At 44.0% G+C, this 26,887-nt stretch overlaps 1 protein-coding gene and 1 pseudogene across 17 annotated transcripts in view; both read left to right on the top strand.

Annotated features, from left to right (window-relative positions):
• Positions 1-26,887, top strand: part of DLGAP1 (DLG associated protein 1) — a 989,022-nt gene that overhangs the window by 949,713 nt on the left and 12,422 nt on the right. For all 17 annotated transcript variants that reach the window (XM_064379376.1, XM_064379377.1, XM_064379375.1 and 14 more), the window contains one exon: positions 204-625. In XM_064379376.1, coding sequence (XP_064235446.1) covers positions 204-625 — 422 coding nt within the window. The remainder of the gene's footprint in view (positions 1-203; positions 626-26,887) is intronic.
• LOC135276198 (U4 spliceosomal RNA) lies at positions 14,142-14,213 on the top strand (annotated as a pseudogene).

Below are 26,887 nucleotides of genomic sequence, written 5' to 3'. Positions count from 1 at the left end.
GCACCTGTAATCTCAGCTACTTGGGAGGCTGAGGCAGAAGAATCACTTGAACCTGGGAGGTGGAGGTTGCAGTGAGCCAAGATGGTGCCATTGCACTCCAGCCTGGGAAACATAGTGAGATTCTGTCTCTAAAAAAAAAAAAAAGAAAAGAAAGAAAAAAGAAATTATCCTCAAACTAAATTTCTTTTCTCTATTCTCCCAAGTTTCCGCAGGTTCACTCGGTCCAACAGTGTCACGACAGCAGTACAGGCCGACCTGGACTTCCATGATAATCTGGAAAATTCTCTGGAATCTATAGAGGACAATTCGTGTCCCGGCCCAATGGCCAGACAGTTCTCCCGCGATGCCAGCACCTCCACAGTCAGCATTCAGGGCTCAGGAAACCATTACCATGCCTGTGCCGCCGATGATGACTTTGACACGGATTTTGACCCCTCTATTCTGCCTCCTCCGGACCCCTGGATTGACTCTATCACTGAAGACCCTCTGGAGGCCGTGCAAAGGTCAGTGTGCCACCGGGACGGCCACTGGTTCCTGAAGCTCCTCCAGGCAGAGCGAGACCGCATGGAGGGGTGGTGCCAACAGATGGAGCGGGAAGAACGGGAAAACAACCTGCCGGAAGACAGTAAGTAAAGCCACCACGCGCCACACCCGTCCCCTGGGCTGGGGTTGCTTTGCGTGTGCAGCCCTTGTCGTTTTCTTCTCTGCCAGCTTCACTTGTATAACCTTGACGTTCCACACCCCAAACCAGAACATGCAGGAGAGCTGGTTGATTCCAGCTTTGTCCAGAAGTCCTTGAGTAGCACAAAACAAGACAACACTTGGGTAGATGTAACACCATCCTTAGCACTAGGCCCAGGACGTTCTTTTTTTTTTTTCTGAAAATACCAAGCTCCATGTGGAGCTGCTTTCATGTCTCTAACTTGGTCCCTCTTCTCCAAGATGATCCCAGAATGTTGCTGATCCTCAGGTTATTCAAAATAATTCAAATCAAAACGTCTCATGTGTCCCATAAATATACACCCACGATATGCCCACACAAATTCTTTTTAATTAAAAAAAGAAAATAGGCCGGGTGCGGTGGCTCATGCCTGTAATCCCAACACTTTGGGAGGCCGAGGCAGGTGGATCACGAAGTCAGGAGATTGAGACCATCCTGGCCAACATGGTGAAAACCCGTCTCTACTAAAAATACCAAAAAAATTAGCAGGGCATGGTGGTTCGCGCCTGTAGTCCCAGCTACTCGGGAGGCTGAGGCAGGAGAATTGCTTGAACCCGGGAGGTGGAGATTGCAGTGAACCGGGATGCTCCACTACACTACAGCTGAGGTGACGGGGGAGACTCTGTCCTCCCCAATCCCCCAAAAAAAGAAAAGAAAAGAATTCTAACTAGTCCAGTGCAGTGGTCCCCACCTGTAGTCCCAGCTATGTGAGAGACTGAGGTGGGGGGATCACTTGAGTCCAGGGATTCGAGGCTGGAGTGATGCTATGATCATACCAGTGCACTCCAGCCTGGGTGACAGAATAAGACCCCCATCTCTAAAAATAAGTATATAAATAATACCAACTCTTTTCAAGGTCCTTAGATACAGGTACATTGGGGATTTATAATCTTTATGATTTTGTTATTCTCATTAACATACGGCATTAAAACAAGTCTTATCATGTATAGGCAGGTAGAAACCCCACCTATTTGTAAGCCTGTCTGACAGGTATTTACTCTTAGGATTTACAGAGGCAAACCCTTTAGCTGCTAGAATAATAAATTTTATAATTTTATTACAATTGAATGGGCTAAAGTGAAATAAATAATGAATAAATAAAATAAATAATGGACACCATTTTTGCACACTAATTTTTTTCTTTTTGAGACAAGATCTCACTCCTCACCCAAGTTGGAGTGCAGTGGTGCAATCATGGCTCACCCCAGTCAACCTTCCAAGTAGCTGGGACTACAGGCATGCACCCCATGTGCAGCTGATTTTTGTATTTTTGGTAGAGATGGGGTTTCGCCATGTTGCCCAGGCTGGTCTCGAACTACTGAAATGAAGCAATCTGCCCACCTTGGCCTCCCAAATTGCTAGGATTACAGGCATGAGCCACCATGCCTGGCCTGCACAGTATTATTTTCAAACCTGATCTTTTAACATTCGAAAAAGAAAAATTATCAAATTACCTCAATTCTGAGACATGTTTTACATGTTTTCAGCAGTTCTGAAATTAGAATATAGCTTATAGTCAGTGTGTATTGTAATGTTTTATGTTTATTTTCCTCTGAAACATTATTATTAATTATGAATTAATTATTATTCATTCCTCAGAAACATTATTACTAATGGTAGATCCCCCAGCTGATGATATTTTCTGAAACAAAGAAATTTAGTGGTAGGCATTAATGTCTGCTTCATGTCTGTGTGTGAAGCATCTAGAAGAATATTGTCGTGAAGTAACTTTTTAGACTTGTTTTTAAAATTACAGTTTCAGGCTGGGTGCAGTGGCTCACGCCTGTAATCCCAGCACTTTGGGAGACGGGCAGATCACTTGAGATCAGGAGTTCCAGACCAGCATGGCCAACATGGTGAAATCCCACCTCTGTTAAAAATACAAAAATTAGCCAGGCATGTTGGCGCACTCCTGTAGTCCCAGCTACTTGGGAGGCTGAGGCAGAGAATCATTTGAACCCAGGAGGCGGAGGTTGCAGTGAGCCAAGATCGCAACCACTGCACTCCAGCCTGGGTGACAGAGTGAGACTCTGACTCAAAAAAAGGTAAAATATAATCAGATAACAAAAACAACAATAATTTCTTAATTAGATCTAACATCTACTATAAATTGAGTTAAGTAAATTTACTAAATGCAGTAAACTAGTGGTGTCAAAGAGTAGTGAGTTTTTCCCTAGGGAAATCATTTTTTAATGAAATGTAGTCTGGAAAATAACAGTTGTCATCAGGTTGGGGAATGTCCTCACTGTGGCCACTCCCTCACTCATAGCTCCAACCCCCTCCTCCCGCTTGACCACTGTCAAATAACTGACTAGCTTACCGCTTGCCTTTATGAGCAAGTTAGGAAATTCATTAATGGGTTTCCTTTGCTTTTTCATATTATGAGTGCAAACAACTTAGCAGTGAAAAAGCAAATCTCCTTGACATTTGCCCCTAACCGTTAGTGGCATTGCAGACTCACCTGAGTGTTGATCCCCAAGCACAATTAGGTCTTTGCCCCGGTGACAGGTAAACAAAGCACCTGTCTGCAGTGATCGGTCAGGCGCAGGGGTAGGTTTCAGTAAGAAAGTCTTAGTTGGATTATCTTACTCACTTTTCTCCTTGTGGACTTAAAATTTATCAGATTTTCCTCGGAAAAACGCCAGCAACTAAGGAACAGTGACATCCCGTGCCACTGCTCAATGGCACAAACTGTGTTTCAGATTTCAGCTCTCAAATTTGGGACTCCTTCTAGCTTCCTGATTGCTGTTCTGTTCTCTCCCTCTCTCTTCCTTTCTTTCTTTCTCTTTCTTTCTTTTTTCCTTTCTTTCTTTCCTCCATCTAGCTTCCTGATGTTCGTTCATTCGTTCTTTTTCTTTCTTTTCCTTTTTCTCTTTCTCTTTTTCTTTTCTTTCTTCTGTTTTTTTTCCTTTCTTTTGGCAGAGTTTTGCTCTGTCACCCAGGCTGGAGTGCAGTGATGGGATCATGGCTCACTGTAGCCTGGACCTCCTGGGCCCAAGTGGTCCTCCCACCTCAGCCTCCTGAGTAGCTGTGACTACAGGTGTGCACCACCATGCCTGGCTAATTTTTAAAAAACTATGGAGACAGATTCTTGCTATGCTGCCCAGGCTGGTCTCAAACTCCTGGCATCAAGCAATCCTCCCACTTCAGCCTCCCAAAATTCCAGAATTACAGATGTGGGGTACTCACCCAGCCCCTGGCTGGCTTTCAACAGGGCTCTGGGAAACTACTCATCTGATGTTTTATTTTAATTGGCCTTCCAATCTGAGACTTGATCTACCTCTCTCAACCCAACTCTATAGCGATGTGTGAGGACAGTCATTGTATAAAGATTTAGGAAAAACTAAAGGAACTAGAAAAACAAGTCAATTGTATTCTAATACAATAACATATATTTGAAAGGTGAAAATCTTGTCAGAAAACCAGCTTCTCATCCTATGTTCAGGATGAAAGAGAAACGTATTTGTATTTTGAAATGTACACTGCTGGCAAAGTGTCAAGATAATGAACACGAGGGAACTGCCCAGCCATCTGTTGTTCCAGGCCTAATCTGTTGTTCAGGCTGAATTGGGTATCTCCCTGGTGCTCCCGTAATGCCCTGTGCATTTGTCCTTCAGGTACTTCCCACATTATTTTATAATAATGTGTGTATCTTTCTCCTCCACTAAAAAGTAAGCTTTATGAAAACAGAAATTACTCTTGTCTTATTCATCTTTTTTTTTTTTTTGAGACGGAGTCTCACTCTGTCACCAGAAGTGTAGTGGTGCGAATCTTGGCTCACTGCAACCTCTGCCTCCCAGGTTCAAGCGATTCTTCTGCCTCAGCCTCCTGTGTAGCTGGGACTACAGGCACGTGCCGCTGCGCCCAGCTAATTTTTATATTTTTAGTAGAGATGAGGTTTCACGATGTTGGCCAGGATGGTCTCAATCTCTTGACCTCATGATCCGCCCACCTCGGCCCCCCAAAGTGCTGGGATTACAGGTGTGAGCCACCGCGCCCGGCCATCTTATTCATCTTTATATCACCAAGCCCTCTGACGCATAACAGGAGATCAGTCAAGATGTATTTGAGTCCTTGAAATATTTTGGAAATTCTGTTTTATGAAAGTATTTTACTTAGCAAAACCTTGCTTCCTAATTAGCTAAAAAATACTCAGTAAGTAATATCTTAGTCCTTTCAGGCTGCTATTACAAAATGCCCTAGACTGGGTAATTTATAAACAATAGGAATTTATGGCTCACAGTTCTTGGGGCTGAGAAGTCCAAGATCAAGGCACTGGCAGGTTTTGTGTCTGCCAAGGGCTGCTCTCTGTTTCAAAGATGGCACCTTCTTGCTGTGGCCTCACAGGGTGGAGGGAGCAGACAAGCTCCCTGGACCTCCTTGGTAAGCGTAGTAATCCTATTTATGAGAACTCTGCCCCTGTGACCTATGCACCTCCTATAGGCCCCCTCTCTTACTATTGTACTTTGGTGATTAGGTTTCAACATATGAATTTCAGAGGAGCACAGACATTCAGACCATAGCAAATAACTAACAGTGCTTGTTGCCAAAAGCTGGAAAGGTGTTCCCAGGACAGACGATGAGCTCTTGTGATCAGGACAAGGATGTGGAAGAGAGAGATGGGCATCTGCCACAGAAGTGATGGGAAGCACTTCCGTGTGGGACAGGTGGCTAGTCCAGATGAACCACCTGTGTCCTGTTCCATTCTTTTTTTTTTATTATTTTTGAGTTAGAGTCTTGCTGTGTCACCCAGGCTGGAATGCAGTGGCACGATCTCGGCTCACTGCACCCTCTGCCTCCCAGGTTCAAGTGATTCTCCTGCCTCAGCCTCCCAAGTAGCTGGGACTACAGGCACATGCCACCACGCCCGGCTAATTTTTTATATTTTTAGTAGAGACGGTTTCACCACGCTAGCCAGGATGATCTCGATCTCCTGACCTCACAATCCACCCGCCTCGGCCTCCCAGAGTGCTGGGATTACAGGCAGGAGCCACTGCACCTGGCCATCCTGTCCCATTCTTAAGACAAAATTCCATGCCACAAACACTTGAAGTCTTTTTCTATTTTTTCATGCTTTGAGAGACATGAAAAAGGAGCTTCAAACTGCTAGGATTCCAAAATTCTAGTGAGCGCAGTGGCAAACTATGTGCCCAGGACAGGGTCACCAATTTCAAATGAGGCCAATCCAGATCAGGGAGGATCGGACCATAAAGCAGTAGTAACCCTCCCCAGGAAAAGGGAGAAGATTATCAGCGCATGAAAGAATATTCATCTTGTCCTCACAATACCCCTGACGATGGGCTAGAGACTTTGACAGGTGCTGTTTTACTTGCCCTCACAACAGCTCTCTGGCAGTATTTTGTCCAAGGTCGCAGAAAACAGAAGTGTCTGATAGAACAGATACACATGAATAACATTTGACAAGATAATGATACTTTGTGTTGCCTGGCACTGTCCTCCTTAAAGCCCGCCGCACAGATCTGCCCCTGACTCCTTGGCAACCACCACTCTGTTCCGATAACTGAACCTAGAGTTGCAGAGGACCTTTGTTTCACTAATTCTCTGACTTAACCTTTTCTTTTTTTGTGAGAGGGGTGGTAAGGAAGAGAGGCCAACCCCACTTGGCAGGCAAAGCCGCATTCTAAATAACTAGCTTTTGTCTGTTTGTTGTAATTCTGTGCACACCAGAAAATTCGCTCTGATAAATGGGTCAAGTACAGATACCTCTATCCCTTGGCCAAGCTGCTTTATGTGTTGTTTTGGACCTGCAGGAGGAGGGCCTCTCCTCAGGGTGCCTGACAAACGTGATCCCATCACAAAAATCCTCCCAGGAGATCTGATCTTGAAGTCATCGTGGAAAGAGAAATAGGATAGCATGAAAAAACGGAAGATTCTAATCACACAATTTATTTTGTGGGTACCAGAATTATCCCAATTTTTAAATATTTTAAAATGGTGAATGTACTGATGCCTCTGAAGGGTACACTTAAATATGGTTAAAATGACAAATCTTATGTGTATTTTATCACAATTTAAAAATATCCCCAAAGGGCATGGTGGCTCCTGCCTATAATCCCAGAACTGTGGGAGGCCATGTCGTGAGGATCGCTTGAGCCCAGGAGTTTGAGACTGGCCTGGGCAACAGAGACCCTATCTCTACAAAAATATCTTTGTTTTTAATTAACCAGACTTGGTGGTATGCACCTATGGTTCCAGCTACTCATGAGGTTGAGGTGAGAGCACTGCTTGAGCCCAGGAGGTTGAGGCTACAGTGAGCTGTGATTGTGCCACTGCATTCCAGCCTGGGAGACAGAGGGAGACTGTCTCACACACAAAAAAATAAATTAATTGAAATTTTTTTAAATAAAAATAAATTAAAAAACAAAAACCCAGAAATAGACAGCAGCAGCTAAAGACAAGCAGAACAATCATGTTCACGTTCATATTCATGTAAGAATGTATTTTGTTAAATGACTCCCTGAATTCAAAATACAGTGCATCCCCGGCAAAAAAAAAAAAAAAGTTTGGAAAATAACCTATTTTCTCAATGGGAATTTGAGGTTTAGATTTTGCATGTGGGGTAATTGTATTCATCTTTCTCTAGAGAGTTGAAGAAGATAAGAGTCCATCTAATTTTAAATAGTTATTAATGATTTTGTTGATGTCATTATGTTAATTGTGACAGCTGCTTTGGGCCTCATAGGGCTGGAAAACACTTTCCTAGTTTACCTGAAACTGACCAAACGTGGGTAACAAAAGGCAGACTGAAAACAAGCATTTAGAGTAACCCAGGAGCCTCAAGCGAACTTTTGAACAGTGTAACTATACATTCTTTGGGCGTGTGGAGTTACTTTTTTCCCCCGATAAAAGCAAAGCAGACCAAAGACTTTAGTTCTTGTTTGAAACCTTCAACCCTAGCCGTCGATAGTACTTTCTTTGGCTTGATAATAAAATAATGAGACTGCCGTGAGTGAGGTTTCCTCCAAGCCAAGACAGCTGACAGAATGCTTGTTCCCGCAGCACTTGAAGTAAAATGATAGGAGCTCTTCTCAGACAATGAAGTCCTTGTGTGAAACAGCTGTCTCAGGGAGATGGCTCAGTGCTCTTTGACAGTGGCTTGTATGTTACATAGATACGTCTGGTATTATCTAACCAGGGATGAAACGACCAGATGGAGCTGAATGCCTCCAACTAGGAATGCAGTCTACCAACGTGGGGAAAGGACATAGACTCAGCTTTCAATGGCCCTAAGATGAAATGCCGGTGATTGCACACCGAAATCTGTCTTTGCCTTCTGAATTGTAAACAACTAATATGTGGAATTTTCAGGCTTTATCTGAAACGAACTGATAAACCTAGGGCATGTGCTGGAGGCAGATTAATTCTTTCTCTTTAATTTTGCCTGGTAATAGCATCCCAGCTAGTGAAACTTGGCCTTCAGTTCCCCAGAAGGCTTGGGGAGTCTTGGCAGCAAATGCGGGGCTGGTAATGACACCTGAAATGGGGTTTGCCTGGTTTCAGGTTTGGTTACGGAAGCTGTGCACAGTCGTTATCGTGACAGTCTATCGGTGCCATCACCAGGTTTATCTGCCCGGGATTGCCTCTGCTGTGTCTCTGCAGCCTGTGAAACAGTGGGTGGCAGACAAAGCTTCATCTGTGAGTTCTGCAATTCATCTGCCTCCAGCCGGTGTGTGTTTCTAAGCCGGGAGCAGTGGCTGCATCCTAGCCTACCTCCCTTCTGTTTTATTTTCATCTTACTCTTGCAGTGAACCCTCCAAAGGTCCCTCCCACTCCACCACACACACAGACATACACACTTGCATACCTCTTTTTTTGTAAGCTCCAGACAACCTGAAATTAGTGACCACAGAGGAAGTGGCAGTAATGAAAAGGAAATCGGCTGTAATGTGCCATATGTTTAACCTTGAGAACGCGACATTCATGCCACTTTGCACAGCGCTGGTGCCGGAAGGATATTAGAGACCATCCTTTTGTGGCTATGCTTCTTGGGGGTGGTGTCTACCAGCTCAGGAGGGCACTAAGGCATGAAGAGGTGAAGTGACATGGTTAATCGGGGGCAGAACCAAGCCTGGAAACAGATCTGTTCCTAGACCAGTGGTGTTCCTGTCATTCCAGAGATGGCAGAGAGAAGGACTGGCTCACGGAGCAAGATCTCCTATCATTTTCTCCAATAACTATTTCTGTTAAATAGAAATGCAGTGGACTGGCTGGGCGCAGTGGCTCATGCCTGTAATCCAAGCACTTTGGGAGGCCTAGGCAGGCAGATCATGAGGTCAGGAGTTCAAGACCAGCCTGGCCAACATGGTGAAACTCTGTCTCTACTAAAAATATAAAAATTAGCAGGGCATGGTGGCACATGCCTGTAATCCCAGCTACTTGGGAGGCTGAGGCAGGAGAATTGCCTGAACCCGGGAGGTGGAGGTTGCAGTGAGTGGAGATTGCGCCACTGCACTCCAGCCTGGGTGACAAGATCGAGACTCCATCTCGAAAAATAAATAAATAAATAAAATAAATGCAATGGACTTCAAATATAATCTACAGGGGTTTTTTTTTCATTTAGATTATCTAGGGAAACATAAACTCATTTCATTTCATCCAACTTTCAAAGGCTCAGACTGTCTTTATCTACATGATGTATATGATGTTACCGTCTCATAGCTGATATAAGTCAAAATATGGATCCAGAGAATGACCATCTTCTATGAGTAAGACTCTTGGAGGGGTGGAGGGGTTGGGACTGGGAAAAAAAAATTAAATTAGCTGAGTTTTTTAAAAACTTGCTCTTTAAAAACAATTTTTTTTTCTCCCAGAACACTATGGAAACTCCGGTGTTAGTCTATGGGAAAACTTCTACTAGAGAATCCATTCTTTATTCATTAGCCAAGTTTCAGCTAAAAACAAAACAAAACAAAAAAAGCACTGTTGTGCAATGCAGAACAGCAACTGCCAGTCAGGAATGAAACAGATCCACGTTTTCTATGGAGACGTTTTGTTGACAGCAGCTCCGGATCACAAGTGTGTCTAAGAAGCAGCTGCTGGGCAGTAGGTTGGGGAAATTTTTGCCACAAGGACACATTTGTAAATGAGAATGTCTCCACATGGATAATCCCAATGCCGTGAAATCACACAGACTCAGACTGACAAATCCATGACTGTTGTTTATTTATTTATTTATTGAGACAGGATCTTACAATGTTGCCCAGGCTGGTCTCAAACTCCTAGGTTCAAGTGATCTACCTGCCTCAGCTGCTCAAAGTGCTGGGATTACAGGCAAGAGCCACCGTGCCTACCTGGCTTTATTTTTTTGAAATAAATTTTGTGTATATTTGAGGTTTACATGATACTATAGGATACATACAGATAGTAAGTTGGTTACTATTGTGAAGCAAATTAACATACCTGTCATCTCACATAGTTACCTTTTTTATGAAAGAGCAGCTAAAATCTACTTATTCCACAAGATGCCCTATACAACATAATTTTATTAGCTATAGTCTTCGTGCTGTGCGTTAGATCTCTAGACTTGTCCCTCTATGTAGTTCCTACTTTGTAACCTTTGACCTACATCTCCCCAGTTCTTCCCCCTGTGTAACCACTGTTTCATTCTCTATGTACATTAATCTTTTTTCTTTTCTTTTCTTTTTTTTTTTTTGAAACAGAGCCTAGCTCCGTCACCAGGCTGGAGTGCCATGACGTGATCTCAGCTCACTCTAACCTCCGCCTCCCTGGTTCAAGTGATTCTCCTGCCTCAGCCTCCTGTGTAGCTGGGATTACAGGCACATGCCACCACACCCAGCTAATTTTTGTATTTTTAGTAGAGTCGGGGTTTCACCATGTTGGCCAGGATGGTCTTGATCTCCTGACCTCATGATCCACCCACCTCAGCTTCTCAAAGTGTTGGAATTACAGATGTGAGCCACCACACTCAGCCATTATTTTTTCAATTCCAATATAAATGATATAATGCAGTATTGTTCTTTCTGTATCTGGCTTATTTTATTTAGCATAATATCCTCCAGTCCATCTGTGTTATGGCAAATGGCAGGAGCTCTTTCTTTTTTAAGATTGAATAATATTCACCATATATATATATATCACAGTTTCTTCTCGCTTTGTCACCTAGGCTGGAGTGCAGTGGTGTGATGATAGCTCACTGCAGCCTCATCTGCCCAGGCTCAATCAGTTCTCCCACCTCAGTTTCCTGAGTAGCTAGGACCACAGGTGTGGGCCATCAGACCCAGCTAAATTTTTAAAAACTTATTATCTGTGGAGACAAGATCTCACTATGTTGCTTGGGCTGGCTGGTCTCGAACCCTTGGGCTCTAGCAGTCCTCCTGCCTTGGTCTCCCAAACTGCTGGGATCGCAGACAAGAGTGACTGCACCTGGCCTCGTGTTATGTCTTCCTTAGAGAAATGTCTGTTCAGATCTTTTGCCCATTTTTATTTCTTCTGGTTTTGTTTGTTTATTTTTTTGTTTTGTCTTGTTCAAACCCTGTGTGAAGGACCTTTGCCCATTTTTAAATGGAGTTATTTGGGGTTATTTGCTTTTCTGCTAGTGAGTTGTAAGAGTTCTTCTTTAATTTTGGATTTATAGCCTGCAAACCTTATTGATTATGTGGTTTGCAAATACTTTTTCCCAGGTTGTAGGTTGCTTTTTTATTTTTTTAATTTTTTGCCGGGGGCGGTAAGGGGATGGATTCTTGCTCTGTTGCCCAGGCTGGAGTGCAGTGGTGTGATCTTGGCTCACTGCAAACTCTGTCTCCCAGATTCATGTGATTCTCCTGCTTCAGCCTCCTGAGTAGCTGGGATCACAGGCACACACCACCATGCCTGGCTAATTTTTTTCTTTTTTCTTTTTGTATTTTTTAGTAGAAACGGGGTTTCACCATGTTGGCCAGGCTGGTCTTGAACTCCTGACCTCAGGTGATCCGCCTGCCTCAACCTCCCAAAGTCCTGGGATTACAGGCATGAGCCGCTGTGCCTGGTCTGACTTCTTATTTTGTTGATTGTTTCCTTTGCTAACAGAAACTTTTTAATTTCATGCAGTCTCATTTATTTAATTTTGCTTTTGTAGCCTGAGCTTTTGGTGCAATATCCAAAACATTATTGCCAAGGCCAGTGTTGAGGAACCTTTCCGTTTTGTTTTCTTCTGGGAGTTGTGTGGTTTCTGGTCCTTCACTTAGGTCTTTAATCCATTTTGAATTGATTTTTGTGTATGGTGTAAGATAAGGGGTCAATTTGATTATTTTACCTATGGAACTACAGTTTTCCCGGCACTATTTATGGAAAAGGTTATCCTTTTCCCATTGTATCCTTATGATGCCCTTGTCAAATATTAGTTGACTGCAGCTGGACGTGGTGGCTCACGCCTGTAATTCCAGCACTTTGGGAGGCCAAGGCGGGCGGATCACCTGAGGTCAGGAGTTCAAGACCAGCCTGGCCAACATGGTGAAACCCTGTCTCTACCAAAAATACAAAAAATAGCAAGGCGTGGTGGTGGGCACCTGCAATCCCAGCTGCTCGGGAAGCTGAGGCAGGAGAATCACTTGAACCCGGGAGGTGAAGGTTGCAGTGAGCCAAGATCGTGCTACTGCACTCCAGCCTGGGTGACAGAGTAAGACTGGGTGATAGAGTAAGACTCAGTCTCCAAAAAAAAAAAAATTTAGTTGACTGCATGTGAATTTAAAGTAAGTGGATGGACCCACTTTTAAAATTTCCTTTCTGTTTCTTCACCCCTAAGGTCTATAACATTGAGGAAAAAAAAGCCAGGTGGGAGGCCAGGTGCAACAGCTCATACCTTTGAGAGGCCGAGGTTGGTGGATCACTTAAGGTCAGGAGTTCGAGACCAGCCTGGCCACCATGGTAAAACCCTGTCTCAACTAAAAATACAAAAATTAGCCAGGCATGGCAGCAGGCACCTATAATCCCAGCTACTTGGGAGGCTGAGGCAGGAGAATGGCTTGGACCTGGGAGGCGGAGGTTGCAGTGAGCCAAGATCACACTACTAGAGAAAGACTCTGTCTCAAAAAAAAAAAAAAAAAGCAGATGGGTAAAAAGAAGGCAAAACTTGAGAATAAGGAAATATAATTCATCCACAAACACAACTCAACTTATCCTAGATGGTGTGACTTTTCCAGCCTAGTCACACAAATATCATGACAAACAGCAATGCAAGAGGAATAATATCTCAGCTAAGACTGTATCGGCTAATTAGTGAACACTATAATTTAAAAAGAGGTGCTAGACACAATGAAACCTTAAAGAATTAGCATGTTCAAGGATTTTTTTTTTTTTTTTTTAAAGATGGGATTTCACCATGATGGCCAGGCTGGTCTTGAACTCCTGACCTCAGGTGATCCACCCACCTCGGCCTCCCAAAGTGCTAGGATTGCAGGCATGAGCCGCCACGCCTGGCCGAATGCTCAAGGATTAGGATATCGCAGGTAGTTTGTTTTTCTGGTTATAGAGTCTGTAAATAACTCAGTTAATTTCAAAACATATTCCTTCAGTGGAGATAACAGGAGTTACATGGGCACAGCCTATGCCGTCAAAGAGCTCACAGTCTGGCTGGAAATCAGACATATTAAGAGAACATGTTGCAAAGAATGAGAAAAAGGCGGACAGCTATGTAGGGGAATTTTAGGAGCAGTGAGGAAGGAGAGGTGAAAGAAGGTAAGGCTTTCTGGCAAGGTGCACCTAAGCTGAATCACAACAGTGGGGACTTTGCCAGACACAGGGAGAGAGGCTTGCCTAGGGCACCAAGGGGAGGAGACAGACTCAGCTTAGTGCTTGGTGTGAAGAAGACACTCAGGAGAGAAAGACCTTGGGGATTGGGGAAGCTGTGGGCGCTTGGAGCACAGAGGGAGTCTGCAGAGAGAAACTGGACAGCTTGGCCTGCACCTGCTCTGCTGAAAAAGGCTTGGGGCTTATCCCATGGAGCGGGAGAACCAAGGAGAAGTTGTTAGCATGAGCTCATGCCTGTAATCCCAGCACTTTGGGAGGCCAAGGCGGGTGGATCATGAGGTCAGGAGTTCAAGATCAGCCTGGCCAAGATGCTGAAACCCCGTCTCTACTAAAAATACAAAAATTAGCTAGGTGTGGTGGCGGGTGCCTATAATCCCAGATACATGGGAGGCTGAAGCAGAGAACGGCTTGAACCCAGGAGGCAGAGGTTGCAGTGAGCTGAGATCGTACCACTGCACTCCAGCCTGAAAACAGAGCAGTACTCCATCTCAAAAAAAAAAAAGTTGTCAGCATGAGAGTTAAATGAAATAAGAAAACCCTCTAGTTCCCTTAATGAAGCCAAACCTCCAGGAATGGCAAGGGATGGAGAACATTTACACTATGGATGGATTGATCAAGCCTTGTACCCCTATGTGTAATCAACAAAGGAATCCCCAGCTTTGTGCAGTGGCAGTATCACAGCCAATGAGGTTTATCCTAGGCACGATTATTGCTAATTGAAATCAAGGGAATCCTGAGGGGAACACGGATTTGGGGAGACAGGAGGTGTCGAGCTAGTGGTTAGACATGCTCCTCTAAAGTATCTTGGGTCAGAACACAGTGGAGTCAAAAATTCGAGAAAAGGGAATAAGGGAAGTGAGTGGAGAAGTGAGCTCGGGATTACATTTTGTGTTCAACATTTATGAGGCTGAGTGAGAAAACGTCCACCAAGCACAGGGAAAGCAGTATCAGGGAAGGGCATAGTGAGCCAGAGAGTGTTGTTGGGAGACCCAAGAGATCTGAGTTTCCTCCGTGCCAAAGGCAGAGTCCAGTAGGTGAGGAGGGTGGAGACTGCTAGGCTGCAGGGAGTGGAGACAATGGAGAGCAAAAGAAATAAAAGAGCAAAGGCATGCCACCCTTTGGAGAATCAGGGGTTTCAAGGGAATGTGTTAGTTTGCTAGGGCTGCCATAATGAAGTACCCATGGAGCAGGAATTAATATTTTCTCAGTTTTGGAGGCTGGAAGGCCGAGATCAAGGGGCTGATTTCCCTTGAGGTTGCTCTCCTTGGCTTGCAGACCGCCACCCTCTCCCTGAGTCTCCCTTCTGTGTGTGTCTGTGTTCTCATCTCCAATTCTTTTTCTTTTTTTTTTTAAGATGGAGTCTCACTCTGTCGCTCAGACTTGAGTGCAGTGGTGTGATCTAAGCTCACTGCAACCTCTGTCTCCTGGGTTCAAGTGATTCTTCTGCCTCAGCCTCCCCTCCCAAGTAGCTGGGATTACAGGCATGCACCACCATACCTGGCTAATTTTTCTTTTTTTCTTTTTTTCTTTTTGAGACGGAGTTTCACTCTTGTTACCCAGCCTGGAGTGCAATGGCGCGATCTCGGCTCACCGCACCCTCCGCCTCCTGGGTTCAGGCAATTCTCCTGCCTCAGCCTCCTGAGTAGCTGGGATTACAGGCACGCACCACCATGCCCAGCTAATTTTTTGTATTTTTAGTAGAGACGGGGTTTCACCATGTTGACCAGGATGGTCTCGATCTCTTGACCTCGTGATCCACCCACCTCGGCCTCCCAAAGTGCTGGGATTACAGGCGTGAGCCACCGCACCCGACCCAATTTTTCTATTTTTAGTAGAGACAGGGTTTCACCATTTTGGCCAGGCTGGTCTCGAATTCCTGAACTCAGGTTATCCACCCGCCTTGGCCCCCACAAAGTCCTGAGATTACAGTCGTGAGCCACTGCGCCTGGCCCTCATCTCCAATCCTTATAAGGACATCAGTGATAGTGGATTACAGCCCATGGGAATGACCTCATTGTAACTTAATCACCTCTTTAAGGAGCCTGTCTCCAGACAGAGTCACATTCTGAGGTACTGGAGGTTAGGAATTCTACGTGTAAATTTTAGGAAAATGCAATTCAGCCAATAACAGGGGAGAAGAGAAATTTTATGTTAGCTGGAGGGGCCCATGAGGTTGGGAAGAGTTGTCCCACTTAGAATGAGAAAGACTTGTGGATGCTGCCAGACGTCTCAGGCAAGGCACTGGCAGAAGGAGCTGAGAGAGAGACTGGCTCCCACAGCAAGGCCTCAGGGCAGCAGGGAGGGAACCAGACCAAGGACACATGCAGACGGGAAGAGTGGATGTAGAGAAGACATTAGGGTGTGGAGACAGGTTTAGGGGACTGACCGGGGAGGAATATTAGGAGAGGCAGAACACTGACAGTATTTGTCTTAGTTTGTTTGTGCTGCTCCAACAAAATACCAAAGACTGGGTAATTTATTTTATTTTATTTTATTTTATTTTACTTTAAGTTCCGGGATACATGTGCTGAACGTGCAGGTTTGTTACATAGGTGTACATGTGCCATGGTGGTTTGGTGCATCTATCAACCCGTCATCTAGGTTTTAAGTCCCACATGCATTAGGTATTTGTCCTAATGCTCAAGACTGGATAATTTTTAAACAATAGGAAGTTACTTCTCATTGCTCTAGATGCTAAGAAGTCCAAGGTCAAAGTGTCAGCAGGTTGTATGTCTGGTGAGGGCTGCCCTCTGCTTCCGATATGGTGCCTGCTGCTGCATCCTCCAGGGGTAACAGGTCCTGTGTCCTTGCGTGGTGGAAGAGTCAGAAGGGCAAGAGGCGGTCCCCTCACCTTCAAGTCCTTTAATAAAGGCACCAACTAAATTCATGAGGGCAGAGGTCTCATGACTTAATCACCTCCCAAATGCCCCACCTCTTCTTGTTGTTGCACTGGGGATTCAGTTTCAACATACATTTTGGAGGAGACACTATCATCCAAACCACAGTAGTGTTCATGCCTGACTCCCTCCATTTTCATCTCATAGGAGGCAAGGTTGTTGTTGAAGATGAGGGAGTAGGGGCTGGAGTTGAGAATGGATAAGATTCAGGAAATTAGGCTTAGAGAAGGAGGTAACCAAACACATCACTAATGGGTTAATGGGCAGCAGTGAAAGATCAGCCAAGTTTGGAGACCATCAATTTATGGTGTGAAGTCACATGGCTAAGCACTCTCTGGAAAATAGGGTGGAAATACAGCTGTACAGGCTAGCGGGTTTATCTGCCATCATCTCTGTACCTGAGGGTGGATCTTGTTTTGCCGTAGAAGCTGCCATTCTTGAGGAGGATTCTGACCCTTCATTTTGCAGAGTCTGTTTTCAGAGCAAGGCTCTGATTGAATGGTCTAGTGTCCAGTGTGCTTTAAGGTCCTGTCTCCTCTGTGTGACTGTGTCGCCCAGTAGCCAGTTGGCCACTATTCTAGCTCTGATAGTTGGGGGAAACTGTGCTAGATTATACAAAGAGGCACTAAAATCTGAGCCCCTGGAAAATTGTTATGGATTTCTTATACACATAGAAAAAGAAATTATTCACCACTCAGTGACACTTGTGAAAATCTGCCTGAATAAAAGCCAGTAAAAAAGAAGGACATTAACTTAGTCCACACTACTGGAGAGAGAAGTTGGAGTGTGAAGATTAGCAAGAGAAATCATGTCCTTTTTTGGATACTGCCACCTTTTAGGTAAATGCCCAAGAACTAAAGAATGTAGATCGGTAGGAGTTATAATTCCTACTACATTCTCACGTTTACCTATATTGTTTCCTTAAGAAATCTGCAATGCTATGAAGATGGTATTATGACCATTAAAAGAAAAAGATTCTGAGTCTGATAAACTTTCCCATGATCAACAGCTGGTAATTGGTGAGCTAATTGTTCCTGACCCTACGCCTACACTCTTCCCCCACACAGGCACACCTTATTTTATTGGCACTGCTTTATTGCACTTTGAAAATATTGCTTTTTTTAACAAATTGGAGGTTTGTGGCAACCCTGAGTTAACCAAGTCTATCAGCACCATCTTTCCAAAAGCATATGCTCATTTTGTGTTTTTGTGTCACAGCTTGGTAATTCTCATAATATTATATATCTGCTGTGGTGATTTGTGATCACGTTACTATTGTAATTGCTTTGGAGCACCATGAACCGTGCCCATATAAGACAGTGAACTTAATCAATAAATGGTGTATATGTTCTGACTGCTCCACTGACTCCTCTCTCCCTCTCCTAGGGCTGTCCTATGCCTTGAGTCACAATAATACTGAAATTAGGCCAGTTAATAACCCAATAATGGCCTCTACGTGTTCAAGTGAAGAGTTGCAAGTCTCTCCTTTTAATCAAAAGCAGTAAGTGATTAAGCTTAGTGAGGAAGCATGTCAAAAGTCAAAATAAGCCAGAAGCTAGGTTTTTTGTGCCAAATAGTTAGCCAAGTTGTGAATGCAAAGGAAAACTTCTTGAAGTTCAAAGTGCTACCCAAGTGAACATACAAATGATAAGGAAGAGAAACAGTTTTTTTGTTGATATGAATGACGTTTGAGTGGTCTGGATAGAAGATCAAACCAGGCACAACATTCCCTTAAGCCAAAGCTTAATCAGAGCAACACTGTAACTCTTCAATTTTGTGAAAGCTGAGAGAGGCCAGGAAGCTGAAGAAGAAAAGTCTGAAGCTAGCAAATGTTGGTTCATGAAGTTTAAAGAAAGAAGCTGTCTCTATAACATAAACACGTAAGGTGAATTCCGAGTGCTGATGGAGAAGCTGCAGTAAGTTATCTGGAAGATCTAGCTAAGACCATTGATGAAGATGATTACACTAAACAACAGATTTTCAATGTAGACAAAATAGCCTTCTATTGGAAGAAGATGCCATTTAGGCCTTTCATAGCTTCAAAGGACAGGCTCACTCTCTTGTTAGGGGCTGAGGCAGCTGGTGACTTGAAGTGGAAGCCAATGCTCATTTACCATTCTGAAAAGCCTAGGGCCCTTAAAAATTATGTTAAATTTGTGTGCTCTTTTAACGGGTGCTCTATAAGTAGAACAATAGAGCCTAGATGAGAGTGTCTCTGTTTACAGCATGATTTACTGAACACTTTAAGCCCACTGTTGAGACCTGTGGCTCAGAAAAAAAGATTTCTTCCAAAATATTGTTGCTCATTGACAATACACCTAGTCACCCAAGAGCTCTGATAGAGATTTCAAGAAGATGAGTGTTGTTTTCATGTCTGCAAACATGACATCTGATTTAGTTCGTCTGTGTCCCCACCCAAATCTCATCTTGAATTGTAGCTCTCATGATTCCCACATGTTGTGGGAGGGACCTGGTGGGAGATAATTGAATCATGGGGGTGGTTTTCCCCGTACTGTTCTGGTGGTAGTGAGTAAATCTCACAAGATCTGATGATTTTATAAGGGGTTTCCCCTTTCACTTGCCTATCATCATTCTATCTTGTCTACCGCCATGTAAGACGTGCCTTTCACCTTCCACCATGACTGAGGCTTCTTCAGCCAGGTGGAATCGTATGAGTCCATTAAGTGTCTCTCCTTTATAAAGTACCCAATCTCAGGTATGTCTTTATCAGCAGCATGAAAACGGATGAATACAACATTCATTCTGCAGCATATGGATCAAAGAGTCATTTCAACCTGCAAGTCTTCTTAGTTAAAAGTACATTCCATAAGGCTATATCTGCCATAGATAGTGATTCCTCTGATGAACCCGGGCAAAGTCCATCGAAAACCTTCTGGAGGACTATTTGTAATCCAAAGGATAAATGCTTGAAGGGACGGATACCCCATTCTCCATGATGTGCTTATTTCACATTGCATGCCTGTATCAAAACATCTCACGTGCCCCATAAATCTATACACCATGTACCAACAAACATTTAAAAAAGTAATTTAAAAATTAAAAAAAAAGAAAACTTTCTGGAAAAGAATCACCATTTTAGATGCCATTAAGAACATTTATGATTAATGGGAAAAGGTCAAAATATCAACATTAACAGGAGTTTAGAGGTTGATTCCAACCTTCGTGGATGACTTTGAGGGGTTCACGACTTTAGTGGAGGAAGAAACTGCAGATGTGGTAAAAACTGCAAGAGAAATAGAATGAGAAGTGAAGCCTGTAAACGTGATTGAATTGCTGTAATTTCATGATCAAACTTGAAGTTAGGAGGAGTTACTTCTAATGGATGAGCCAAGAAAATAGTTTCTTGGGGTGGAATCTACTCTTGGTGAAGATGCTGTGCACACTGCTGAAATGACCACAAGGGATTTAGAATATGACATCAACTTAGTTGATAAAATAGTGGTAAGCTTCGAGTGGATTTTGACTCCAGCTTTTTTTTTTTTTTTTTTTTTTTTGAGACAAGGTCTCTTCTGTTGCCCAGACTGGAGTGCAGTGGCATAATCATGGCTCACTGCAGCCTCAACTTCCCAGGCTAAGGTGATCCTCTCACCTCAGCCTCCTGAGTAGCTGGACTTCAGGCATGTACCACCACGCCTAACTAATTTTTTGTATTTTTAGCAGAGGTGGGGTTTTGCCATGTTACCTAGACTGGTCTCGAACACCTGGGCTCAAGTAATCCTCCTGTCTCGGCCTCTCAAAGTGCTGGGATTACAGGTGTGAGCCACCACACCAGCCTTGACTCCAAGTTTGAAAAAAATTTTACTGTGGGTAAAATGCTGTCAAACGATATTGTATGCAACAGAGAAACTTTTCGTGAAAGGAAAAGTCAGTCGATGTGGCAAATTTCATTGTTGTCTTATTTTAAAAATTGCCACAACCGGCTGGGGCAGTGACTCATGCCTGTAATGCCAGCAGTTTGGGAAGCCGAGATGAGAGGATTGCTTGAGGCCAGAAGCTTGAGACCAGCCTGGGTAACATAGCAAGATCCTGTCTCTACAAAAAAATTAAAAATGAAAAAAAAATTATTTTAAAAAGAGACATTGCCACAGCCACCCCTACCTTCGGCAACCACCATCCTGATCACAGCAGCCATCCACATCGAGGCAAGACCCTCCCTCAGCAAAAAGATTATGACTTGCTGATGACTCAGATGACCATTAGCATTTTTTAGCAATAAAGTATTAGGTACTTTTTTCTTGACATAATGCTATCATACACTTAACAGACTACAGTGTAGTGGAAACATAACTTTCATATGCACTGGAAAACAAAACATTCATGTGACTTACTTTATTGTGATATTCATTAGTTGTAGTGGTCTGGAATCAAACCCACAATATGTCTGAGGCATGACTGTATTACCTAGAGAGAAAGTTAGACTGAAATGAAACATACTGGGTGAATTACAGTGTAGGTGGCAGAAAAATGTGATGAGTTCTGCGTAGCATGTCCACCGCAGTAACCTTCACCACTGGGGGCCAGTCAGACATAATCCATTGCAGGGATGTCTGTTGTGTCCAGGTTTCAGGGAACCTACTTTGAGGATCTAAGAATTATGTCTATTCTTCTCTGTTTCTGAGGCCTTACAAGGTCTGATGATCGTGGAGTTAGGTGTAGTATAATGTAAGAATTAGAAGCAGTCAGAGAGGCTGGGTGCAGTGGCTCATACCTGTAATCCCAGCACTTTGGGAAGCCAAGGTGGGCGGATCACCCAAGGTCAGGAGTTGGAGACCAACCTGGCCAACATGGCAAAACCCCATCTCCACTAAAAATACAAAAATTAGCCAGCCATGGTGGCAGGCACCTGTAATCCCAGCCATTCGGGAGGCTGAGGCAGGAGAATCACTTGAACCAGGGAAGTGGAGATTGCAGTGAGCTGAGATCACGCCACTGCACTCCAGCCTGGGTGACAGAGTAAGACTCTGTCTCAAAAAAAAAAAGCAGTCGGAAAAATGAGCACATCTGTCTTTTCAGTTCTAGAGACCTAACTCCTCTTGAATAGGAAAGGATACATATGCTAATTATGCCCAAGGGTTTGTAATCCTGATTTTAACCGAGCCAAAAGTTAAATGGTGTTTGTTTTACTTTGGTATTACCAGCACACTGAAACTCCTTGCAGCTTTGCCATAGACCCACTGGGAGGGTTAAAAGAAAGTGTTCTTTCTCTTCATCCCTGTGCCTCTTACACTACCTCCTTTTCTCAGAATAACAACCTATCCCACAGAGGTCAGTAGGAAAGAGGAGGTATGCTCTCTTCTAAATGGCTGGGTCTTTGAATGTAGTCAGGACATTTCAAATCATAGTTTGCATAAAAGATTCCCCTTCCCACAGCCAAAATAGCTGTTCTCTGCTTCTCATTATGACATATAATCTTTAAAAGAAAAACAGAACTTGAAACTTATACCCACCATCTCTTTCAAGCTGTCCCTGGTTCCTCTCTTCTTTTCAGGATTGAAATTGCCTTCCCTCTTTTCAGGATTGAAATTGCCTTCCCTCCCAGTCACTTCAGGTAGATGGATGTGCTTTGCTCTCTCTTCCTAATGTGGGACAGTGATGAGGCTTGATGAATTTCTTCCAACTCTCCACTGACTTACTATGCCCCTCACCCCTATCCATTGGCACTGGCTGGGAAAAAATTGCATGCAGGCTGGCATAGTGGTACATGCCTGCAGTCCCAGCTGCTCGGAAGGCTATGGCAAGGAGTTGAGGGCTGTAGTACCCCTTGATCATGCCTGTGAGTAGCCACTGCCCTCTAGCCTGGGACAGCATAGTGAGACCCCATCCACAAATAAATAAACAAACAAATAGAAATCACATTCAGTGAATAAATGGAATGTGGTATATACATACAATAAAATAGTATTCCGCTTTGAAAAAGAAGGAAATTCTGCCATACGCAACAACATGGATGAGCCTGGAGGACTATATGCTGAGTGGAATAAGCCACTCACTGGAGAATAAATACTGCATGAGTCTGCTTCTATGGGGTATCTAAAATAGTCAAACTCACAGAAACAGAGTGGAACGGTGGGTGCCAGGGTCTGGGAGGAGAAGGAGATGGGAATTACTGCTCAGTGGATCTAAAGTCATGCAAGGTGAGTAAGTTCTCGAGATCTGCTGTACAACACTGCACCACCATTAGCAAAACTGTATTGTGCACTTAAATATTTGTTAAGAGGGTAGATTTCATGTTAAGTGTTCTTACTACAGTAAAGAAAAAAAAAGAAAGAAATCACACTCAGATAGCTTCCAGTTAAGTAGATTCAGACACAATTTTCAGTGAGTGTAGAGAGAAAAGAGCCCAACTAGACTGTGGGCAGAAGATAGGGACTGGCCACTGCAGGTGTCCCTGGGGAAGAGACTTTGTAGTTTGAGCACAAGTTTTCTCAAATGAAGTTATCTGCTCTGACTCATAGGGTCCTGCGAGGATCTAATTAGATGCCTGTTTGTGAGTTTTGAAATACAAAGTGATGATAATTTAAGTAAACACATATTCACAAAGGCCTCCTAAAAGATCTTCCTGAGTGATTCACTAACCCAGGCCTGTCCTCTCTACTTTGGGTCTTCTTAAGTAGCTGTTGTGGAGTGAGGGGTTTTAAGAATTCTAAGTGGGGGAGTTTATAGAGTGCTTACTTCTTAAATAGGAGGAATTCCATTCAACTGCGTTTTCTGTTTTGTTTTGTACTTCCACCGAAGGACAGATTAACAGAGGAGATGGGGAAGGAAAGGAAAGGAAGGAGTCTATAAGCCTCACTATCAGGTGCCTATACAGTGTCTGGGGAGACTAGATCTACTCATATAAAAAGAACTGCCCAGCAATACAAGGCTTGTTATCTGATTGTTTCACAAATAGATTATATGAGTCATGGTTAAATGGCTTGCCTGGGTGATACAGCAGAGATAATTATTCTGCAAGATGTGCTTGACTGTGCCCTATGGGAGATGGGTGGCTAAAACTGTTAACCACATCTGGGATGAACAGTCTGGAAAGAAAGCATGGACCAGAATGTGAAAGAGATCAATTCAACACCCATAGAGCCTTAAAACCCCATTTCTAAGTTTCAGAGAAAATCTGCTGCTGTTGGCTATGAGGTCTCAACTGTGTTAGTGGGATTTCCCCAGTCTAACACTCAGAAAGACCTTTAGCTATCACCTTTCCAGGACCAGAAAAGAGACCTTATGAACTCAGTGACTGGACCGAAATAGTCATTCTCTACTGCAACGATTTCCTCTGGGGATAAAAAGGAATGGGATAGGAGTGGAGAACATATACTTTATCTGTAGGGCTTCATTTCATAGGAGAGAGAGAAAAGGGAAAAAGAAAACAAATTCAGCGGGATGTAGTGGCTCATGTCTGTAATCCCAGCACTTTGGGAGGCCAGGAGTTCAAGACTGACCTGGGCCACATAGTGAGACCCAAGGCTGGTTTAATCCACAGATACAAAAACCCATGGATACGGAAGGTCAACTGTTTTTTTTTTTCCACCCTGAAGGTTGGTATTGAATATTTTAGAGTAGTTTCAAAACAACATCAAGATGCTTCTTTCTTCTTCATTTCTTTACCAACTTTCAGCCTTTTTATTCCTACTTCTTACTTCTACTGGTGTTTGCCATTTATTGTTGATTAATTTCAACTTCCTCAAGGCATATGCAACAAATATGAAATTTACTTTTGGAAGAAAGAACTTATCTCATACACCAAGTGAGTGTCTAATGGAAAAAACAAAACAAAACAAAACACCTCCATTAGAGCTTATTTCTTAAAATCAAAGTGAGTTTTTAGTTCTCTGGAAAAGAAAGTGTGGAGGATGAGGAAATATGAGTTGTCATCTTCCTCTCCCAAGCCTCCCTGTCTCATGATCTCATTCTAGGCCCAAGTGGTCATCTCCACACCCTGGGCCTAGGAAAGGTCATCTCCTGGACACAGGAGTTGCAAGTATCCTGGAGCCAGTAGGGAATTTCCATGCAAGGAACATGATGGTAAAAGCCCGGGAAACAGAAGGGCCACAGCTCCACTCCAGATATTTTGCCAGGGCTCTTGCCAGGCCATGCTGAATGAAGAAAGATGTCCCTTGTTTTACTTTCGAGAAGACATCTGAGTTAGCCCAGCATATGTGGTTGCGTGTTGCCTGAATAATTGCTTAGAACAGTGCTGTCATCTCTTTTGAGAATCACTGTCTTACTCAGCTACTTTTATTATGGCAGTCTATTTTTTTTTTCCTTGAGAGGGCGTCTGACTCTGTTGCCCAGACTGGAGTGCAGTGGCATGATCTTGGCTCACTGCAACCTCTCCCTCCCTGGTTCAAACAATTCTCTGCCTCAGCCTCCTGAGTAGCTGGCATTACAGGCATCTGCCACCACACCCGGCTAATTTTTCTGTATTTTTAGTAGAAACAAGGTTTCACCATCTTGGCCAGGCTAATCTTGAACTCCTGACCTCGTGATCCACCCACCTCGGCCTCCCAAAGTGCTGGGATCACAGGCATGAGCCACCACACCCAGCCATGACAGTCTATTGTATAGCTCAGGGCATCAGACATAATTGAGAACCATCAGCTCAAAGTTTTTAGGTACATCAGAATAGCTGGAGTTTCTATGATAGCTCCCCAGAGCTGTGGAACCCAGCCAGCAAAGTGAAGAGCTAGGTACCCTGGTCCTAACTTCCCAGGATCCATTCTGAGATTTGCCGATCTCGCAGTCCTACCCTTCGGCAAGATAATTCAGAGAGGTTTCCATAAACCTCAGAGCTTACCTACAGCCACATCCTCACCTAGGAAGTGTCTGCTCCACATACCTTCTTGGAGCTGGAACAGGTCATCCAGAGAGCATACCTGTCCCAGTAGACCAAGAGGTCCAGTCCCCTTAAATAATCCAGACTTTGTTTTACCCTCTTCTCTCCTAGCCAGGGCAAGTGTGGCTCTCACAGTGGGCACACCCGTAGAAGAGGTAGAGGTTTCTGATCCTAGATAATAACCAACAATTATTAAGCTCTTACTGTAAATCTAACACAGCCCTAAGCAATTCAAATACACTAACACTTTTAACCTTCACAACAACCCTCCAAATAGGTACCATTAGCCCCACTTTACAAATGGGAAAGTAGAGAAAGTGACTTGTCCAGGCAGTAGCTGGTGAGGGCCCTGGCCCACTCAGGCCCTGTGTCTCCATAAGCTGTCCTTTTTGGGGATGTTAAGAAAAGGAGAGGAGGTCTTGCACGATTGATTTATTAAAGAGGAAAAGGATAACCATCCTGAGAGATTTTAAAGGCAGAGCAGAAAAATAGTTAAAAACTTTGGCCTAAAAAATTGCTACCAGACAGCTGTCAAGGGAGACCCCTTGAGAACACGAAGAAGGCAAATATCTGCCTGTGAGCTGTTTGGTGTGTCTGGTGACATATTAGAGGAAGTATAAATGCACTGGGTGACTTATGGGAATGCTGAAAAAATCTGAGTAACGTCTAGGTAGAATGTGCATCAGAAACCATTACCAGGCCAAGCACAGGTAGCTCACACCTGTAATCCCAGTACTTTGTGAGGCTGAGGCGGGCAGATCACCTGAGGCTGGGAGTTTGAGACCAGCCTGACCAACATGGAGAAACCCCATCTCTACTAAAAATACAAAATTAGCCAGGGGTGGTGGTTCGTGCCTGTCGCAGCTACTCGGGAGGCTGAGGCAGGAGAATCGCTTGAACCTGGGAGGCAGAGGTTGTGGTGAGCGGAGATCGCACCACTGCACTCCAGCCTGGGCAACAAGAGCAAAACTCTGTCTAAAAAAAAAAAAAAAGAAAGAAACTGTTATCTAGCCTAGCAGTTTTAAACAAATAACAGAGGAAATTGCTAGAAAATTCTGGGCCAGAATGGTGTTTCTTATTCTTCAGTTTTGTCTGTCAGACCTTGTGGGGAATGAGGTTGAGAAAGGGAGACTTCATTCCACTCGGGTCTCTGGTTCTGTAAATTCAGAACAACCGGATTGCTTAGTCCTGTGCTATATCTTCCCCTTGAATATTTCTAGCAAGGCAAGTGCTCCTCTGAATTCTCCTGCTCTAGTTTTTGATCCCTTTCTTCCTGACCATGAGGGCACGTTGAGAACAGCCTGGTGGGTAGCAGGAAGGCTGCGCCCAGTCCCCAAGGGTGCAGGCGAGCCTAGGGACACTCGACACCACTCAGCAGAGAGGGGCTCCGCTCGTCTGAGCGTGCCCGCTGGCAACTAAAAGGTGCCTTGGACTGCTTGGGAGACAAGAAGTAGCTTGTCTACAAGAGGGAGATTTTCAGCACAGTGCCTAGGAAATTCAGCCTATATTAACAAGAAGATTGGGCTGCAGAGTGTAAAAGCTAGGATGGCCCTGGCGTTTTCTAGGCAACAGGCTGAACATGTTCACTGCTTAGAAAATATTTCAATCGGCCACAGCTCTTTCCTGACAGTACCAGTGACTGAGCTCCGGAAA

This window comes from Aotus nancymaae, unplaced genomic scaffold (genome assembly GCF_030222135.1).
Source record: "Aotus nancymaae isolate 86718 unplaced genomic scaffold, 86718_ANA_hifiasm-v0.15.2.pri h1tg000020l, whole genome shotgun sequence".
Lineage (NCBI taxonomy): Eukaryota > Metazoa > Chordata > Mammalia > Primates > Aotidae > Aotus > Aotus nancymaae.
The sequence above is the reverse complement of the archived record's forward strand: the minus strand, read 5'-3'. Positions and strand labels throughout refer to the sequence as shown.